Source organism: Rhinoderma darwinii, chromosome 2 (assembly GCF_050947455.1).
Source record: "Rhinoderma darwinii isolate aRhiDar2 chromosome 2, aRhiDar2.hap1, whole genome shotgun sequence".
NCBI classification, from domain to species: domain Eukaryota; kingdom Metazoa; phylum Chordata; class Amphibia; order Anura; family Rhinodermatidae; genus Rhinoderma; species Rhinoderma darwinii.
Genome location: NC_134688.1, coordinates 285,718,142 through 285,735,267, shown reverse-complemented (window position 1 = coordinate 285,735,267; position 17,126 = coordinate 285,718,142). Strand labels below are relative to the sequence as shown.

General features: G+C 43.0%; 1 protein-coding gene across 1 annotated transcript in view; it reads right to left on the bottom strand.

Annotated features, from left to right (window-relative positions):
• Positions 1 to 16,712, bottom strand: part of SERINC2 (serine incorporator 2) — a 40,328-nt gene extending 23,616 nt beyond the window's left edge. The window contains exons 1-2 of the mRNA XM_075853387.1: positions 16,646 to 16,712; positions 4,676 to 4,837 (exon numbers count right to left, since the gene is read on the bottom strand). Coding sequence (XP_075709502.1) covers positions 4,676 to 4,837; positions 16,646 to 16,684 — 201 coding nt within the window. The 5' untranslated portion in view covers positions 16,685 to 16,712. The remainder of the gene's footprint in view (positions 1 to 4,675; positions 4,838 to 16,645) is intronic.
• Between the last annotated feature and the right edge of the window lie 414 nt (positions 16,713 to 17,126).

The window sequence follows — 17,126 nt, the reverse complement described above, 5'->3', positions numbered from 1 at the left end:
ATACCCTAAGAGGACCTTTGTAAGATGAATTCAGAAGGAAACAATTCAGTAATGAGCCGTGAAAGTATGGAACAATATTTATATTCTGGAAACTCAAAAAAAGCCACTAATCTGGTCATAATGTTCATAAAAGTTCTTGGGGGCCAAAGATATCACCATATCTTAGGGCCACAAATTAATCGGGAACAATTGTTTCTCGTTGCTGGGTAGATGACAGTAAGCATCTGTGAGTTTTATCATTAAAAATCTTTAGAGCTGTTAATCTGACAGATTCCATTTTTCTTCAGGAACTTAATATAAGCGGTACACTCATAACTCGCGGTGCATGGTAGCCGGTACACAGAAAGCACTAATGACGCTTCCTATTAGCGGGGGGTTGTCCCAGCAATCATGTGACATACTCCAAACCATAGACCTTGCACAGAACCAACCACCTAAGACCATAGGTTATACAAAGTGTGTGTGGATGTGTGTGGATGTGTGTGGATGTGTGTGGATGTGTGTGGATGTGTGTGGATGTGTGTGGATGTGTGTGGATGTGTGTGGATGTTACACACCATAACCACACACACCATTTTGACTATAAAAACACATTATTGCTTGTGACTGTTTTAAAAAAAAAATCCCAAACAAAAATACTCTTTGTAATCTTTTGACACTTTGTTAGAAATGAGCTTTTCATTTGTCTAGGATAAAGTCCTAGCTTTTAAACCAAGGCTCTCTTTTGGCCTCCTTCGGGTAAATGGGTGCCTATAGCTACGTTTGGCGTATGCTGAAAGTGTTCACATAGTGTGATGTGACCGTAGCCTTAGGGTATGTTCACACATACAAAAAGTGGCTGAAGATTACGGAGCGGTTATCAAGGGAGGACAGCCTCTGATTTCAAGGCGTTTTTTTGAAGCTTCTTTTAATTTGAAGCCTCTTTTGAGGCGTTTTTCATAGTGTCAATGGAAAATCAGCTCCAAAAGCGCCTCAAGAAGGGACATGCTACTTTTTACAAGGCGTTTTTTTTATTCAGCAGCATAAAAATACACCTCATGTGAACAGCAGTGTATTTTCTAATGAATTCAATGGGAAGCTTTTTGTAGGCGTTTTGCTTGTGATTTTCCAGGCGTATTTCAAGGCCTTTATGCTCAGAAATACACCTGAAAAAACTACGTGTGAATATACCCTTGCATGCCAAGTTATCTGGTCTTAGGGTGGGGAAAATACACTAGTGCTGAAGTGTTTAAACTGCTATTATATCAATGTGTGGTCAGTGAGTCCAACCACTAGGAGTTTTATCAGACACCGCGCCACTCTCAAACATGCACTTAGTCATTCACTTAAATGAAGCTAAGCTGCAAGATCAGACTACACAGGGTTTGTCTTGTAGGCTTTAACCAGAGTAAAATAGAATTGATTTGAATTAAAAACAAGGTGACAGATGCTGGATAAAGAGCCTGTTTTCATTTTCTTCCGACAGGTCTCCTTTTAGTAACGGACCTCAGAGCCAGGGCTGTGGAGTCAGAGACAGTAAAAATGTAACAACTCGGGCTTCAAAAGAAAAATATTAAATATTATTAATTTTGTATTCATTAAATGCATAGCTTGTTGAATATTTACATTCGTAGAAATTTAGGAAAGTTAAAATTTTTATCATATAAATATATGTGATGTTCTATCAATCTAATGCCCTTATTTATCCAAAAGCAGTGATAACTAGGATGTTCTAGTGGTGATAAAATACACGTTATCAGCTCTGTTGTTCTCTCGTATCCTTTAAGGCCCTTTTACACAGACCAACGAGCGTTAATAGGAGGACTCATTCCCGATCATTGACCTGTGTAAACAGGGCAACGATCAGCCGTTGAACAAGCAAATGCTCGTTCATCGGCTGATGTGCTAGTTTACGCAGCAGTAAATATTATCGTTGTCTGCAACCTATCTTCCTGCGTAAACAGAGAGATGTGCTGCCGACATGATGAAAATGTCTAGGGAAGAGCGATCGTAGTAACGATCACTCGTTTCCATACGTAACCAAGCTATGCTCCTTGAGAAAGGACCAAACAAGCGCTGATCAACAAGGTGTCGTTGATCGGCGCTCATTTTCATGGCCGATATCGTGAAACAGGACCGTAAGACTAAGCAACTTCATGCTGCTGCGCCAAGGCGCTTCATTAAAATGTCCGTATCTCTGCTTCACATGCTCAGTAGTGAAATTCCTCCTCTACAGACCAGAAGAGCAAGTTCACAACTGGGCGCAGGGTCATTTTAACACTTTGGTGGGCCCAGTGCAAAACTTTCATGAATGGGCCCCCTCTTGAACAGACTGGAGCACTGAGGGTTAGCATTGTCTTTGTTTCCGGTGATTGGGCTGCACTGAGGGCTTAAGTACCAGGGCTGTGTTGTAGCGTCCTGAACTTATCACAGTCTCCCACTTTGCTGTGCAACCCTCATTCCTGCTCCTATATCCCCTTCCTCCTCAACGCCCAGATAGCATGGCACCACCAAGCCCAAACAGCACTTGGCTCAAAACGAGCGGACGCTGCGCTCCTCCTCCCTCCTAGCCTGGCCGCCTGCAAAACTTTGTCTCCCCGACAACTGGGAACGCTAAAGTACTCATTGGCGCTGCAGTGAGCCGCACACCATTGAACAGAACTACAGAAGGGAGAATGGCCAGACTGATACAGAAGGGAAGAAGGAAGGCAGAGGCAGACAACCAATAAAGGTAAGGGATGCAACAATGCCGCTTTCCAGCCTGTCTTTGGGTGTTTATCCCCAAATCCACTGTACAAGTTTTCAACTGTGTCTGCTTCCAGAGTACGCAAACAGTTGAAAATAGAGCCGCCACCAGTGGCCGAGTGCAGTTGCACCGTTTGCCCTATGGTTAAATCGTCCCTGACTGTGCATGCCTGCAGTCATCTCTGAACTGCTAGAGGTAACAGGTAGTGAGTACGAAGGCAAGTACTTAATATATAGTAAATACACTTTAAATATTTATTTTATTCCCATCCAGGCTTATTATACATGATCCATTTACGAAGGAGTTGGAGCGGGAGTATGACAGTGGAACAATAGAGGAGTCAAAGTCAGAAGTTTGGTTTACTGACTCCACAACCCTGCTCAGACCAAGCCAAATGCCACAATGTCTGCCTTACCGTGCCTCCCTATTTAGAGGTTTGCAAGATCTCTGTATTACCAACAGCCGCCAAAGCTGGGAGTCTGACAAATATATATATATATATATATATATATATATATATATATATATATATATAGGAGTGTCACCATGTCGAGGCCTGGTGTTCTATTTCTTTCCCTCTGGAATGAAGATGGCAGTCCAGAAAACAGAACCATTGCACCTTAAGAAACTAGCCCATAGAAGTACAGTTGTGTGGGTGGCGAAGCGCAGCTTTTTAAAGCGTATCTAAACTTTCAGAAGACTTTTCAAGATAAGATTTCTTGTGTACAGGAGACATTTTTGGCCATTATATGACTTTTATTATGCATTTTTTCTTTTTTAGCAGTTTTCCCCTCTACAGGCGCTCTCAAATTCTCAGTATTCTCTGAGCTAATGGGTGTAGCCTAACTGCTATCATTTCTACCATACAAAGCTCAAACAGAGAAGAGAACATTCTGCTCTCCTATCTCGATCACATATATAGAAATAGCAGCAACATTGAGGACATAACACAGCAGTACTGAGAAGTGTAGCTGAGAATCCAGAACTGGGGTGACGAGAGACAGAGAGTGAGTGTGTGTGTGTGTGTGTGTGTGTGTGTGTGTGTGTCTCACTTTGCTTTTACTCCCTCCTCCATGGACTTCTATGGGCAGCTATAACCTGATCCTTCAGTAAGCGGAGACTCCATCTTATCTCGGAGAAAGCCGTACATTCAGAGGGAGTGAACAGTTAGGAGGGGGAAAGGGGTAGGAGGAAAGAAGCCGGATTAGTGGGGAAAGAGGCATTTTCTTCTAATATATATTTCTTCTAATATATAAGAAGTGGATCTGCTTGTACACTTGACTTATGCAAAGTTTGTTCAAAGTGCAGTGCGTATTTAACCTACTAATTGACGTTATTAGGCTGGGTTCACATGGTGAATTTTTGTTCCATTTTTAGCATGCCTTTTTTCTTGTTTTGGTTGATTAACTCCCATTGAGAGACACAGAAGTTTATAAAACAAAACCCCAACAAAAACGCTCCATGTAAGCTCAGCCATAGTGGGGCAAAAATGACTATTATAACCAAAAAAAAACAATCATCTGTTTACTGCCTGCCTGTATATATGGCTGGCAATAGACTAGGCACTGCTAGTTTAAACAGACTGGATATCATGTTTCATGTAGTTCAAGTATATAAAAAATTTAGCAAAAAACATTGTATACAAGAGACTGTCCATCACTGCTTGCAAAAAACACAGACATTTTAATCACTGCCTTTCTTCTCATCTTTCTTTAATGATTATGTTATTATATGATCATTATTTCCAACTAGCAGATCATCATCCATATAAAAATGATTGTCCTAATAAAAACCACAAGATATTCTAAGATACGAATGAATATTCAGCACCTCAAGTTATAAAAAACATTGTATTTCTTTTTAAAATTTGAGATGCTTCCTGTAAGGTTTTCCCTGCATGTCGTTGGAGTCACACTGTCCGCGCTCGTTTCCAATGAGAATTCCGTTTACCTTTTTAAGTCCCACTTCCACTCCAGGTATGATCATAATACAGGCCACTAAGGTTCCAAGAAGAAGGAAGAGTGAGAAAGTCAGGCGGGTTAAAGTTGAACTCTTTGTAGACGGGCAACATCCACAGAGGAGGCATGGTGCTGTACCACACAGACAGGAAGCCTATAAAAAGAGAGATAATAGTAAAGCATTAATTGTGCCCAATGCCGACATACGTATGATTAAGACAAAGCAAAGTACCAAGGTAAAGTTGGCTTAAAAAAATATATTTTTGGAATAAAACACCACAAACCACAGGAAAGAACACATCCCTAATGTAGAAGAAATAAGAACATTTCAGAGAGGTGAATAAGTAATTGAGAGTGTGTGAAGATTCAGCTGTTCACCAGACATAGGAGGCCTGAGTAAGGGGGAAGGCGGCACTGAAACAAAAAGGCTGCTTAGATTTGAAGCCAAGAGGCTCAGGGCACAAAAAAAAAAAAATTGCAGTGCAGAGTTTTCCAGCTTTCTACCCAACGCATCCACAAGTTGAAACAAGAAAGCAGCATGTAGTGGAGACAGTAAAACAAGGGGGAATTTATCAAGACTGGATTTTCATAGGCCAATCTTAATAAATTGTGTCCATTTTATGCTAGAGATTTTTATATTAAAGAGGCTGTCACCACATTATAAGTGGCCTATATTGTACATGATGTGATCGGCGCTGTAATGTAGATTACAGCAGTGTTTTTTATTTAGAAAAACAATGATTTTTGACGGATATATGACCTATATTAGCTTTATGCTAATGAGTTTCTTAATGAACAACTGGGCGTGTTTTACTTTTTGGCCAAGTGGGCGTTGTGGAGAGAAGTGTGTGACGCTGACCAATCAGTGACCAATCAGCATCATACACTCCTCTCTATTCATTTACACTGCAGATAGCGATATAGCTATATCGCTATGTGCAGCCACATAAACACACTATAACGTTACTGCAGTGTCCTGACAATGAATATACATTACCTCCAGGACGTGATCCTGACATTTCTGTAGCGTCTGTGTGATATTTACTGCAAGACAAGCGTAACCTGTCATTTAAAACGAGATTACATCGTAATCTCGCGAGATTACGCTTGCCTTGCTGTAAATATCACACAGACGCTACAGAAATGTCAGGATTCTGAATACACATCACGTCCTGGCTGGAGGTCATTTATATTCATTGTCAGGACACTGCAGTAACGTTATAGTGTGTTTATGTGGCTGCACATAGCGATATAGCTATATCGCTATCTGCAGTGTAAATGAAGAGAAGTGTATGACGCTGATTGGTCAGCGTTATACACTCCTCTGTACAACGCCCACTTGGCCATATAGTAAAACACGCCCAGTTGTCCATTGAGAAACTCATTAGCATAAAGCTAATATAGGTCATAACTCCGTCAAAAATGATCGTTTTTCTAAATAAAAAAACACTGCTGTAATCTACATTACAGCGCCGATCACCTCATGTACAATATAGGCCACTTATAATGTGGTGACAGAGCCTCTAAGAAATAGGGTATGTTCACACGGCCTATTTACGGACGTAATTCGGGCGTTTTTGCCCCGAATTACGTCTGAAAATAGCGCCTCAATAGCGCTGACAAACATCTGCCCATTGAAAGCAATGGGCAGACGTTTGTCTGTTCACACGAGGCGTATATTTACGCGCCGCTGTCAAATGATGGCGCGTAAATAGACGCCCGCGTAGAAGAAGAGACCTGTCACTTCTTTGGCCGTAATTGGAGCCGCTATTCATTGACTCCAATGAATAGCAGCGCTAATTACGGCCGTAATTGACGCGGCGTTCAAGCGCCTGCACATGCCGGTACGGCTGAAATTACGGGGATGTTTTCAGGCTGAAACATCCCCGTAATTTCAGCCGTTACGGACCCCCGCCGTGTGAACATACCCATACAGGCCTCCTAATAAAACTAAGTGCATCTCTAGCTGTCCAAGCGCCACAAAGGTAAATATATCTTCTTCTAGCTGGAGTAGATTTCCACTATAATTTACACCAGCTTCTGGTGTAAAATATAGTAAAAATTTGTTGGCTGTGGGGTGGTCTCACCTCCATTTCCACTTTTTTTTTTTTACAACTTGCAATTTGCAATTTCCCGTCTATATACGTAAGAAACCAGAGGAGCACATCAGTTTAGACACATGCGATTACTGAACCAAATTTTCTCTTTTAGCATGTCCCACTATAGATAAGGCACAACTGTTTTACTAATTTTTGTTTGCTAGAAGGATAGGGGAACTAGAAAAAACACCAGGGCTAAGCATGAAAAAACTCCCGGAAGTGCTGGAGCTTTTCTAATTATGATGATGCTCAGACACGGCCCCACGTAACTGAGGGCTTGCTTCATGTAGGGCTGGGCGATTAATCGACTTAATCCGATTAATTCGCCCTCAAGGCCTCTGACGATTCTGTTTAACAGAATCGTTAAATAGATTTTTTTTAGTGGCGCCGTGCTGCAGGGGGAAGCTCCGCCCTGCCGCCTTGTCACTGCCTGTTCTGCCCCGTCTGACAAGCTGTTCGGTCTCTGCTTCCCTACAGAACTGCTGTTCTGTAGTGAACAACATGATACAGTATGGAACAGCAGTTCCGTAGGGTAGCAGAGACTCCTAGTATATAGCCACACCACCCTGAAGATACTACCCCTCCTTGTAGATCGCACCGGCACCCCCCTCTTGTTGATCGCACCACTGTAGCTCCCACTAGGAGCTGCATCCCTGGTCAAAGTGTCGGAAACCTCTGGCCAGGGATTCAGCCCCTAATGGCAGCTACAGTGGCCGCTATCTACAAGGGAGGGGGTGGTGTTGCGATCTACAAGGTGTGGTGCTGCGATCTGCAAGGGTGTGTGGCACTATATGGCGGCCCTGTGGGCACTGTGGTGTTTTCAGAGGATTGGGACAAAAAACCCTGACAGAGTAGATCCATTTGGAGAGACACTGATGCAAAATGGACATGAAAAACTGACAATGGATAAGCAGCGTGCCGGAGCGCCATCATGATTAGAAAAGCTCCAGCACTTCCAGGAACAATTAAGGATGTTTGAACTGCACCATTTAGTACAGCATTTTAAGTTAAAGTACATTAGTAAGTTACTTCGTTTCACATAAATATATTATTGCAATGTGATTTTTGGATCCTGGATAAGCCCTTTAATCATACTATAAGAGTAGGGCTGGGCAATTAATCCCAAAAATAAATAAGTAAACCGAAATTCAACTCAATTAACCAACGTCATCTTGCACGTTTCAATTTTTTTCCCCCGGTTTCAACTGTATCTGTGTGCTATGGGGCATTTTTCGCTGAGTGGGCAGCTATGGGGCTTTATACTGTGTGGAGAGCAGTTATAGGGGCATTATACTGTGAGGAGGCAGCTATGGGGGCATTATGTCTGGGGAGCACTATGGGGCAATATACTGTGTGGGGGAAATATACTGTGTGGAGGCAGTTTCAGGGAGTATGTTATTTACAGTATTATACAGCAGGCTCAGGGGATAGATATTAATTCAATGGTGCAGCATGCAAATAGGAGGGGCGGCATGCAAAAAAGGGTGTGTTCGAAATAAACGTTCATTAATCGGGGGTTACATGTTCAATTAATCGGGATTTTGATTTAGGTCATAATTGCCCAACCTTACAGTCACCCATGGCGTATTTGCTTTGTATTTCTGCAGCGTAAACATACGCTGTGGAAAACTACAATGTATGCCAATGGGAAAAATATCCTGCACCTCAGACAGATCTCTCTAGTAATTGCGTTGTGGAATACTTTTCCCATTGCATTACATTGCAAAGTTTTCCATAGAATGTTTACACTGCGGAATTACAAAGCAAGTACGCCACTTGTGACTGCACCGTAAAAAGTCTACAACAGAATGAATGTGCACCCGTGAACATATCCTAAGGCACTGTTCACCCTAGCTGAATATGAAACGTAAAATTTGGTGCGGATTCCGCATCAAAATCTATCAAGGGTAAGTTCACACGTAGCGCAATTACTATGGCGTTTCCGCAACGGAATTAGTTGCGGAAAAACTGCAGCATAATACAGTAGCAGCAAAGTGGATGAGATCAAACAAATCTCATCCACACGCTGCGTAAAATGTGGAGCGGGGGGAAAAAACGCTCAGTAACTGACCTGCGGTGCGTTTTTTTATTAGCATGTCAAATGTATTTGCGTAAACCCGGGGCTGGGGGTAAAACCCACAACAAATAGATGTTGCTTTTTTTTGGGCAGAAAAGCAGCCATTCCGCTGCAAATGACGATTCATCCCGCGTGACCGCTGCAGCCAATCACAGGCTGCAGCAGTCACATGGGATGAAACGTCAGAGGGACGCGTCGCAATGGTGAGTATATTTCTTTTTTTCAGTGCAGAATTTCTGCAGCGGACATTCCAGGCCGAAACACTGCACCACAATTGGGTGCGGTTTTTCAGCCAGAATGCCCTGCGGCGCACAGGGTGGATACATTGTGTGCTTTTACGCAGCATATCTGCCCTTTGTGAACATACCCCAAATCCGATGACAGTCTGCATCCCATGCATGGGGTTTCCGCAAACCACATGCTACAGCCACAGAAATAGGTAGCATGCTCAAGGGAGGTTTAAACTAACCAATTATGGTGTGTGAATAAAAAGGGCACTCAAATATTGTTTATCATTGATCTTTATCAATCACCGTTATTAACGTCACCGTCTGAACATACCCGAAGAGAAAGAACGTTTGAAGGAATCTAATCTTGCACACTACATTTTCTCTTGGGAAAGGAACGCCATCTAGCAACAGTGTCCCTCCCTCCCACTTTCCAGCCAGCCATTACTTTCAGAATTGCATTCACTTCTGTAATGCTCACATGATCTGGTCAAAAATGTTGGATAAAACAGCAATACTTTGTCCAGCAAAACGGTAGACAGAATGACAAAAATCTGACGAAACCCATTAAAGCCAATGGATTCCATAGTGTACTGTTGGTGTCGGTCATTCAATGGATTCGGCACTGAAACACCGAACGCAGACTGACCTGTGACAGTTCATGAGGTTTCATGTTATTTCTAACTGCAGGCACAACAAAGGCGCTGACATTTGGGGACTACAACAAGTGTCAACAAACAAAAAAATGTTTTGATTATTTTTGGTTAAGTTACTAGCTCCTGTATGGATAATTAAACCATGTATATCAATTTTATATATAGACAAAAGATTGTACTTTCCATAATCTAAGGCCCTATTCACACGTCAGGGTTTCCCAGCCGTGTGATGACCGTTAAAAAAACGGCTGTCACACAGCCGCAGTAGGAACAATAAATGGGACATGCCGTATTTTCGGTCACTGTCCCAGCTGCCCGGCCAACGTCTATAGGGCCGGGTAATACACGGCCATCACTCGAACGTGTCCGGAACTTGCTCTCCCCTCCTCCTCCTCACAGTGTGAAGTGCATGTGAGGAGGAGGGTATTTTTTTTGCTCCCTGTAGGAGCGGAATCCCCAGCCACAGCTTCAGCAACGCTGTGGCCGGAGATTGGGGATTCCGCTCCAGGAGAAGTCCCCGACTTCACTGTCCATATATTGACATTGAAGTCAGGGGTGCCATCTAAGGGGGGGCAGTGTGTGGCATTCTCCACAAGGAGGGCAGTGTGAGGGAAAAAAAATTAAAAATGAAATTCCTCCAATTTTAAAACGGACAGGGAAAAAAAACGGATGCAAAACAGGTCAAAATCGGCTGTTAAAAACAGAAACACAGCCCGGAACTGAAACGGATGCAAAACTGCTGAGAAAAAACGGCCCAAAACTGCCGTTTTTATCGGCCGACACGCAGACCCTGTCGTGTGAATAGAGCCTTAGGCCGAGCAAATTCACTTATTGTAGTTTTTTTCTTTCTTTTGATAAGTCAACATACGGCGCAGAGATGGTGCAGGTTCACGGATGCGTTGGCAGCCGGGAGCCTAACAAAGGCCACCAGATCTGCCAAGGATATGAGCCTTTTAAGCCCTGCCTAATACAGGAGGATTTTGTGTCGATTTTGGTAATACAGGAGGATTTTGTGTCGATTTTGGTGCGGAACCAGCCATGTTTTTCACTCTTTGCATAGCAACAGACAATGACCTCCGGGCTGCCATGTACTGAAGCCTAGGAGGACCAGCCTGTCAGTGTGACTGTCACGTCACAATGACAGTTAGAATACATTACACTACGTAGGTAGTGTAATGTGTTCCAGCAGCGATCAGAGCTGCAAGTCTAAATGTCCCCTAGTAGGACAAGTAAAAATAAAAGATTAGTTCCATAAACAAATAATCCTTTTTTTCCCTATAAATTAGATTTTTATTATAGGAAAAAAATGAACACGTTAAAAAAAGTACACATATTTGGTATCACCGCGTTTGTAACGACCCCAACTATAAAGCTATAATATTGTTTTTCCCACACGGTGAACTGCGCAAAAAAATAAGTACAAAAACAATGCTATTTTTTGATCACCACCCCTCCCAAAATATACAATAAAAAGTGCTAAAAAATTTGCATGTGCGCCAAAATAGTACCAATAAAAACTACAACCCTTCCTACAAAAAACAAGCCCTAAGCCTTATTCACACGGACATGTCAGTTTTGCACACGAAAAAGCGCCGTGCGTCATCAGCATATGGTGCGCGGCTGCGTGATTTTCGCGCATCCGGCATCATGATGACTCTCTGGTTTTATGCTTACGAACAGAAAAGCACGTGGTGCTTTTCTGTTTTCATTTATCGTTTTTACTACTGTTGCCCAAATCACGCGCGGCACCCGGAAGTGCTTCCGTGTGCCGAGTGTGATTTGCACGCACCCATTGACTTCAATGGGTGCGTGCTGCACGAAACACTGGCAAATATAGGACATGTCATGAGTTTCACGCAGCGCACACACGTAGCACGGACGTATAACACGTTCGGGTGAATAAGCCCTTACACAGCTTTGACTGAAAAATAAAAAAAAAGTTATGCCTCTCAGAATATGGCGACAAAAAATAAATTTTATAAATAAGTGATTTTATTGCGCAAATGCTGCAAAACATTAAAAAAAAAACTATATACATATGGTATTGCCGTAATCGCATCGACCCGCAGAATAAAGTAAAATGGTCATTTATAGCCCAGGGTGAATGCCATTAAAAAAAAAAAAAAATGAATAAAAAAAACAGTCAGAATAGATGGTTTTGGTCACCTTGCTTGCCAAAAAACGGAATAAAAACAAAAATAAATAACGCATGTACCCCAAAATGGTACCAATGAAAACTACAGATTGTAACGCAACAAATAAGCCCCACACTGCTCCGGTGGAGAAAAAAATAAAGAAATTGTGGCTCTCAGAATATGGCGATGCAAAATGTGCAGCGTGCCCAAAAGTGGATAAGATTGGGCACCATTTATCAGTGCGCCAACAGCCACATATCTGCAGATTATTATTTATTTACCCCATTATCATACCCTCTTATTATGCCCTGATGTACCCCGCACAGATAACATATGCCCCCACATCATAACTCAAATACCAGCAATACCCCAAACAGAACTACCAAGCAAAATCTGTGCTCCAAAAGCCAAATGCCGCTCCCTCCCTTCTAAGCCCTACAGCGTGCCCAAGCAGCAGTTTACGTCCACCGATATGGCATAGTCATACCCAGGAGAACCCGATTAATATTTTATGAGGTATTTGTCTTCAGTGGTACAAACTGGGCATAACATATTGTGGAATAAAATGGCACATCAGTGGAAAATGTTAATTTTCACACCGCACCATCCGCTGCGCATTAACCCCTTCGCGCACCACTACTTCATAGCATGTCGTAGTGTGGGGGGTGATGTATGGAGTGGGCTCTGAATGTTATGGTTCTCCTAGTCGATGGGGTGTGTCCCTGCAGTCTGACATTATTAGCAATAGTTGAGTGTCAGAGTGTAAGTACAACAAAATAAAGAAGTTCATCTCGCAATGTTGATCTTGACAGATCATCCCACAGTAAAAAAAATATTATTAGCGGCATGACTTGTCAAATTGGCACTTATAAAGACAGTTATTATTGTCATTACTGTGTAGCAGTCAGCGAGGACGGTCCGTATGTCCATCATATATTTGCCGACATCTTTTCCAACCACTGAACATTCGCTGGTGGTTTGAAACATTGAAACGTGTCAAAAAGCAACTGAGGCTATGTTTACACGACAGATTTTTCCTGAAGAAAAATATCGGCCGTGGAATTCCCTAGAATCTGTGGCAGAAATCCACGGCTAACCCTCTGATTTCTGCCACCTTTCTGCATGCAGATTAGCCCCATTCAACAAGGAAAATCTGCATGTGGCTATCCGACGCTATTTTTGCGGCAGAATAACCGCATCAGGTAGTAGTAACGTGTTACTTTTTCTTTCAGTGAGACGGAAAGCTAAAAATGTGATCTGTGGATATGCATTAGGCCCTGTTCACACAGTTATTTGAAGGCAGAAAAAAAATCTGCCTCAGAATTCCCTCAGGAATTTTGATGCAGATTTTTGAACTGCTTGCACATTTTTCGTGGTGCTTTTCACCAGCGCCTACTGAGGCTAATGCAAGGACCACGGGTAAAATACGCCGTGAAAAACGCTCTGAAACTAGTGCCGCAGATTTTTTTCTGCCTCCCATTGATTTCAGTAGGTGGTCAGAAGTGGAAACCGCGGCAAGAAAGGACATGCTGCTTTTTTGCCCGCAAGCGGCTAAAAGCAGTTCAGGAAAAAAACCGCCTCTGCTTGTTATTGAAGTCAACAGAGAGCAATTTAGTCCGTTTTTTGCCACTTACTCCTTGCGTAGATTTCCACAATAATTCATGCCAACTTTTAGTCGTAAATTATAATAAATTTGCAAACTTTTGGGCCTTTTAATTTTCTATGCAAGAAATCTGGCACAGGTGAATGACTTGTCCCCAGACAGAGCCGAAAGGGTAGGCTGACATGGGGCATTTATGCCATAAACGTTTGCCACATTTTTTTTTTTGGTGTGAAAAGGGCAGAAAAATAATTTTCTTGCTATTTAAACAAAAAAATGTAGAAAACAAAATGTACCCAAGACGTTTATATTTAGTTGGACATGATCAGGATGTGATTTCAGCTTCTGGATCATAGAAGAATGTTTCCATTCATTTGGAACGCTAATAGATATTTCCCTGAAAAACAAACTGAACACGAGATCCTGGTTCACAGGTCACCTATAAAGCTGGCATTACACATGTCCATCACAAGTGCTGATCGCCGAAAATTACAGGTCGAATGGCGCTCGTTTAAAGGCCCTTTACAGGGTCTGATGTATACTGTATGAGGCCGGCCTGAACGCGGGCGCAGAGAGATCTGGGTAAGGGCTTATTCAGATGAATGTTAAAATAGTCTGTGTGACGGCCGTATTCTTACGTTATTTCTATGGGGCTATTCACATGGCTGTTTTCAGGGACCGTGTGAACAGCCCGTGAACAAATAGGACATGTCCCATTGTTTTTCATGGATACCTCAATAGTCTAAAGTCTATGAGGGATTAGTGAAAACGGGGCCTGCATGGGTACAAATCGGCCAATTTGACACACGTTTGTCTGAATAAGGGCTAAGCATGAGATTTTTTTTTTTTGAGATGCGATCTTGGCAGTGGAATCGCAGTTTTTCGGCCGCAAAAATAGAAACATCTGCCATTTGTTGCAGCTTTTACCTCCCATTGAATTCAATGGGGAAAACCCACAACAGAAAACCAGCGATTCCGCAACATAAATTGACAGGCTGTGGATTGAAAAACCGCGCAGCAGGTCAATTTATGAACGTTTGTTTTTCGGCTGTTTTTTTTTTACGTAGTGCGTGGATGAGATCTGTTCAAATCTCATCCACTTTGCTGCTACCGTGACTCGCTACAGATAACGATTTGACATTGTGAAACGCAATGGGGACAGTCAGCAACAACAATTTCATGATGGTGCTATATAAGTGACAGAAATAAAGAAATCCGTAATGCAGCGGTATACATGAGATCCAAGTGAAACGTTTACGAATATACAGCCACATAGCTGAAGTTTCAGCCCAACTCCGACCACAGGGAAACAAATACATGTGTTGTACTAGACCTGTAGCTCTACTGGATGATTCAAATGTTGTATGACTCATCACATCTACACGAAAGCAGACGATCACTCTACGGTCAAGGAGAGATATATATATATATATTTTCATATTACACACAGACAGCAAAGTGCTGCAAGCTTTATCTTCACATCAGATGTGATCTGCTGCCTATTACCAAAGGCTATGATGTGTGATCAACTGCTATTTATGCAACGCAATTTCACAACATCCTTTATGATGGTTACAATTATCATGTAAAAAAAGGATCACATACCAGCAAGTGTGCACTGTCCTGTAAGTTTGTTCATTTCCTATTGTAACGCAGAGTAGTTTTCCTGACTATTTTTCATCCACGTTAAAGTCAACAGGGGAAAATACAACACTTATGAGAAGCCTTTTTACACCCTTGCCATGTTATTGCCTTCCGTTGGAACGGCCCCGACCCCCTCTCACCCCCTAGGCAGAGTGCTACCTGATGCTTTGCTCGTGGACTCCGGCCCTCGGGAAGCTCCAGTGACATCACCGTCTATATATGGACAGTTACATCACTCGAGTTTCCCGACATACACCTGTGACGGATGCCTAACAGCGGCACCTGTCCCCTATAGGCCCTCACGTTTCTGCAGGACCCCACAGGATGGAATAGCGTAATCTTCTACGCTATTCCTTTCTTTAAAAAAAAAAAAAAAGGTATACTGACATATACCAGTCTGACTGAGCTCCATCGGGCTAAGGCTTCGATCACATCTGCGTCGGGGCTCCGTTCGTGGGTTCCGTCTGAGCTTTTCGTCAGGGAACCCATGAACGGAATCCAAACTGAAACAAACGGAAACTATAGGTTTGCGTTTGAATCACCATTGATTTCAATGGTGACGGATTCGGCGCAAACAGCTTCCATTTGTCAACGTTGTGTAAGGGTTCCGTCTTTTGACGTAATCAATACCGTAGTCTACTGCGCTATTCATTCCGTAAAAACTACGGAACCCTTACACAACGGCGACAAGTTTCAGTCTGGATTACGTTCATGGGTTCCCCTGACAGAAAGCTCAGACGGAACCGATGAACGGAGTCCCGACGCAGATGTGAACGGAGCCTAATAGAGCCCTATTGACACGTCCAATATGTACGTCAGTAGCTTTCCCGAAGTGCACGATAAACATAGGGCAGAAACGGGATCTGGAGGGGGCCCGGCAACCCAGAAATCAGGTGATCACCATAGATCCAGAAACCCATTGCGATCCCGGGATAAGTTCCGCCTGACCATACATTTCCACTACAGCCCCTGTGTATGTCTAACATTTTGCAGTGACATAGGGCAGGGTCCCAAGTAGTGACATTTATAAGCCCTATAGGGCACATGGACAGGTGTTATCAGAACACATCAATTCCCAGTCACCAATCCTGCACATCCAGCCCCTGTAGTACAACTCAGAGAGAAAAAACGCAACAAAATCGACCTGTGTGAACACAACCTGGTCGTGTACATTTATTCCAGAGGGAGACATCCCCATTCACATGTATTAGCCACATACAAGATATGACTCGCATCTAACTAGATGTATCGCAGCAGAATGCCGTCGGTTTGGTTACCATGAACTCGCTCACGGCAATAACAATCCCATATATAGCCCCGCCGTCTACAAAGTATCAAACAATGCGATACCAGCGCTCAATCTACACAAAGGTTCCGGCTATATGTGACTATTGTATAGAGTCACTGTATACGGTTATGGGGTGTAATATGAGCCTGATGACGAGGGAAGACAGGGAAAAGAAGACACGCATATCAAGCCAGCTACAGAAGTAATAGAAGAAGAGGAAGGTGACGGCTACTTACACAGCTGAGGAGAGAGCACACTCCCAGACACGCACCCATGTTAAGAGCTAGAACTCACTGGCTGACTCTGCGCCCGGGACCCGATCACTGCGGGCACTGGCCCCGCCCACTGATACTGGCTCTCACCTTACACAGTGCTACAGTCGCGGCTCTTCGGAAGTTTCCGGAAACTTTCGGCAGTATTTTTCTCCTGCCCAGTGATGGAGATTTCCGGCTTTTAGCTGCAGGATGAAGGTTTACTCTCTAGGGGGCATTTATCTACTCCCCATTAGCGCCAAACTATTGCAGCGCAGAGCCTCGTTTAGCAAAACAGTCTAGTAACCATTCACAGTGCAGCTTTAATTTTAGCAGAGCAGTTTCAGAAATAAAAGCTGATCTCTGATTGGTTGCTATAGACAACAAGCCCAGTTTTTTGTGCTACAGTTTTGAAATATATATTATTACCAAGTATAAATTCCGTTTCTGCGGGCAGTTTTATCAC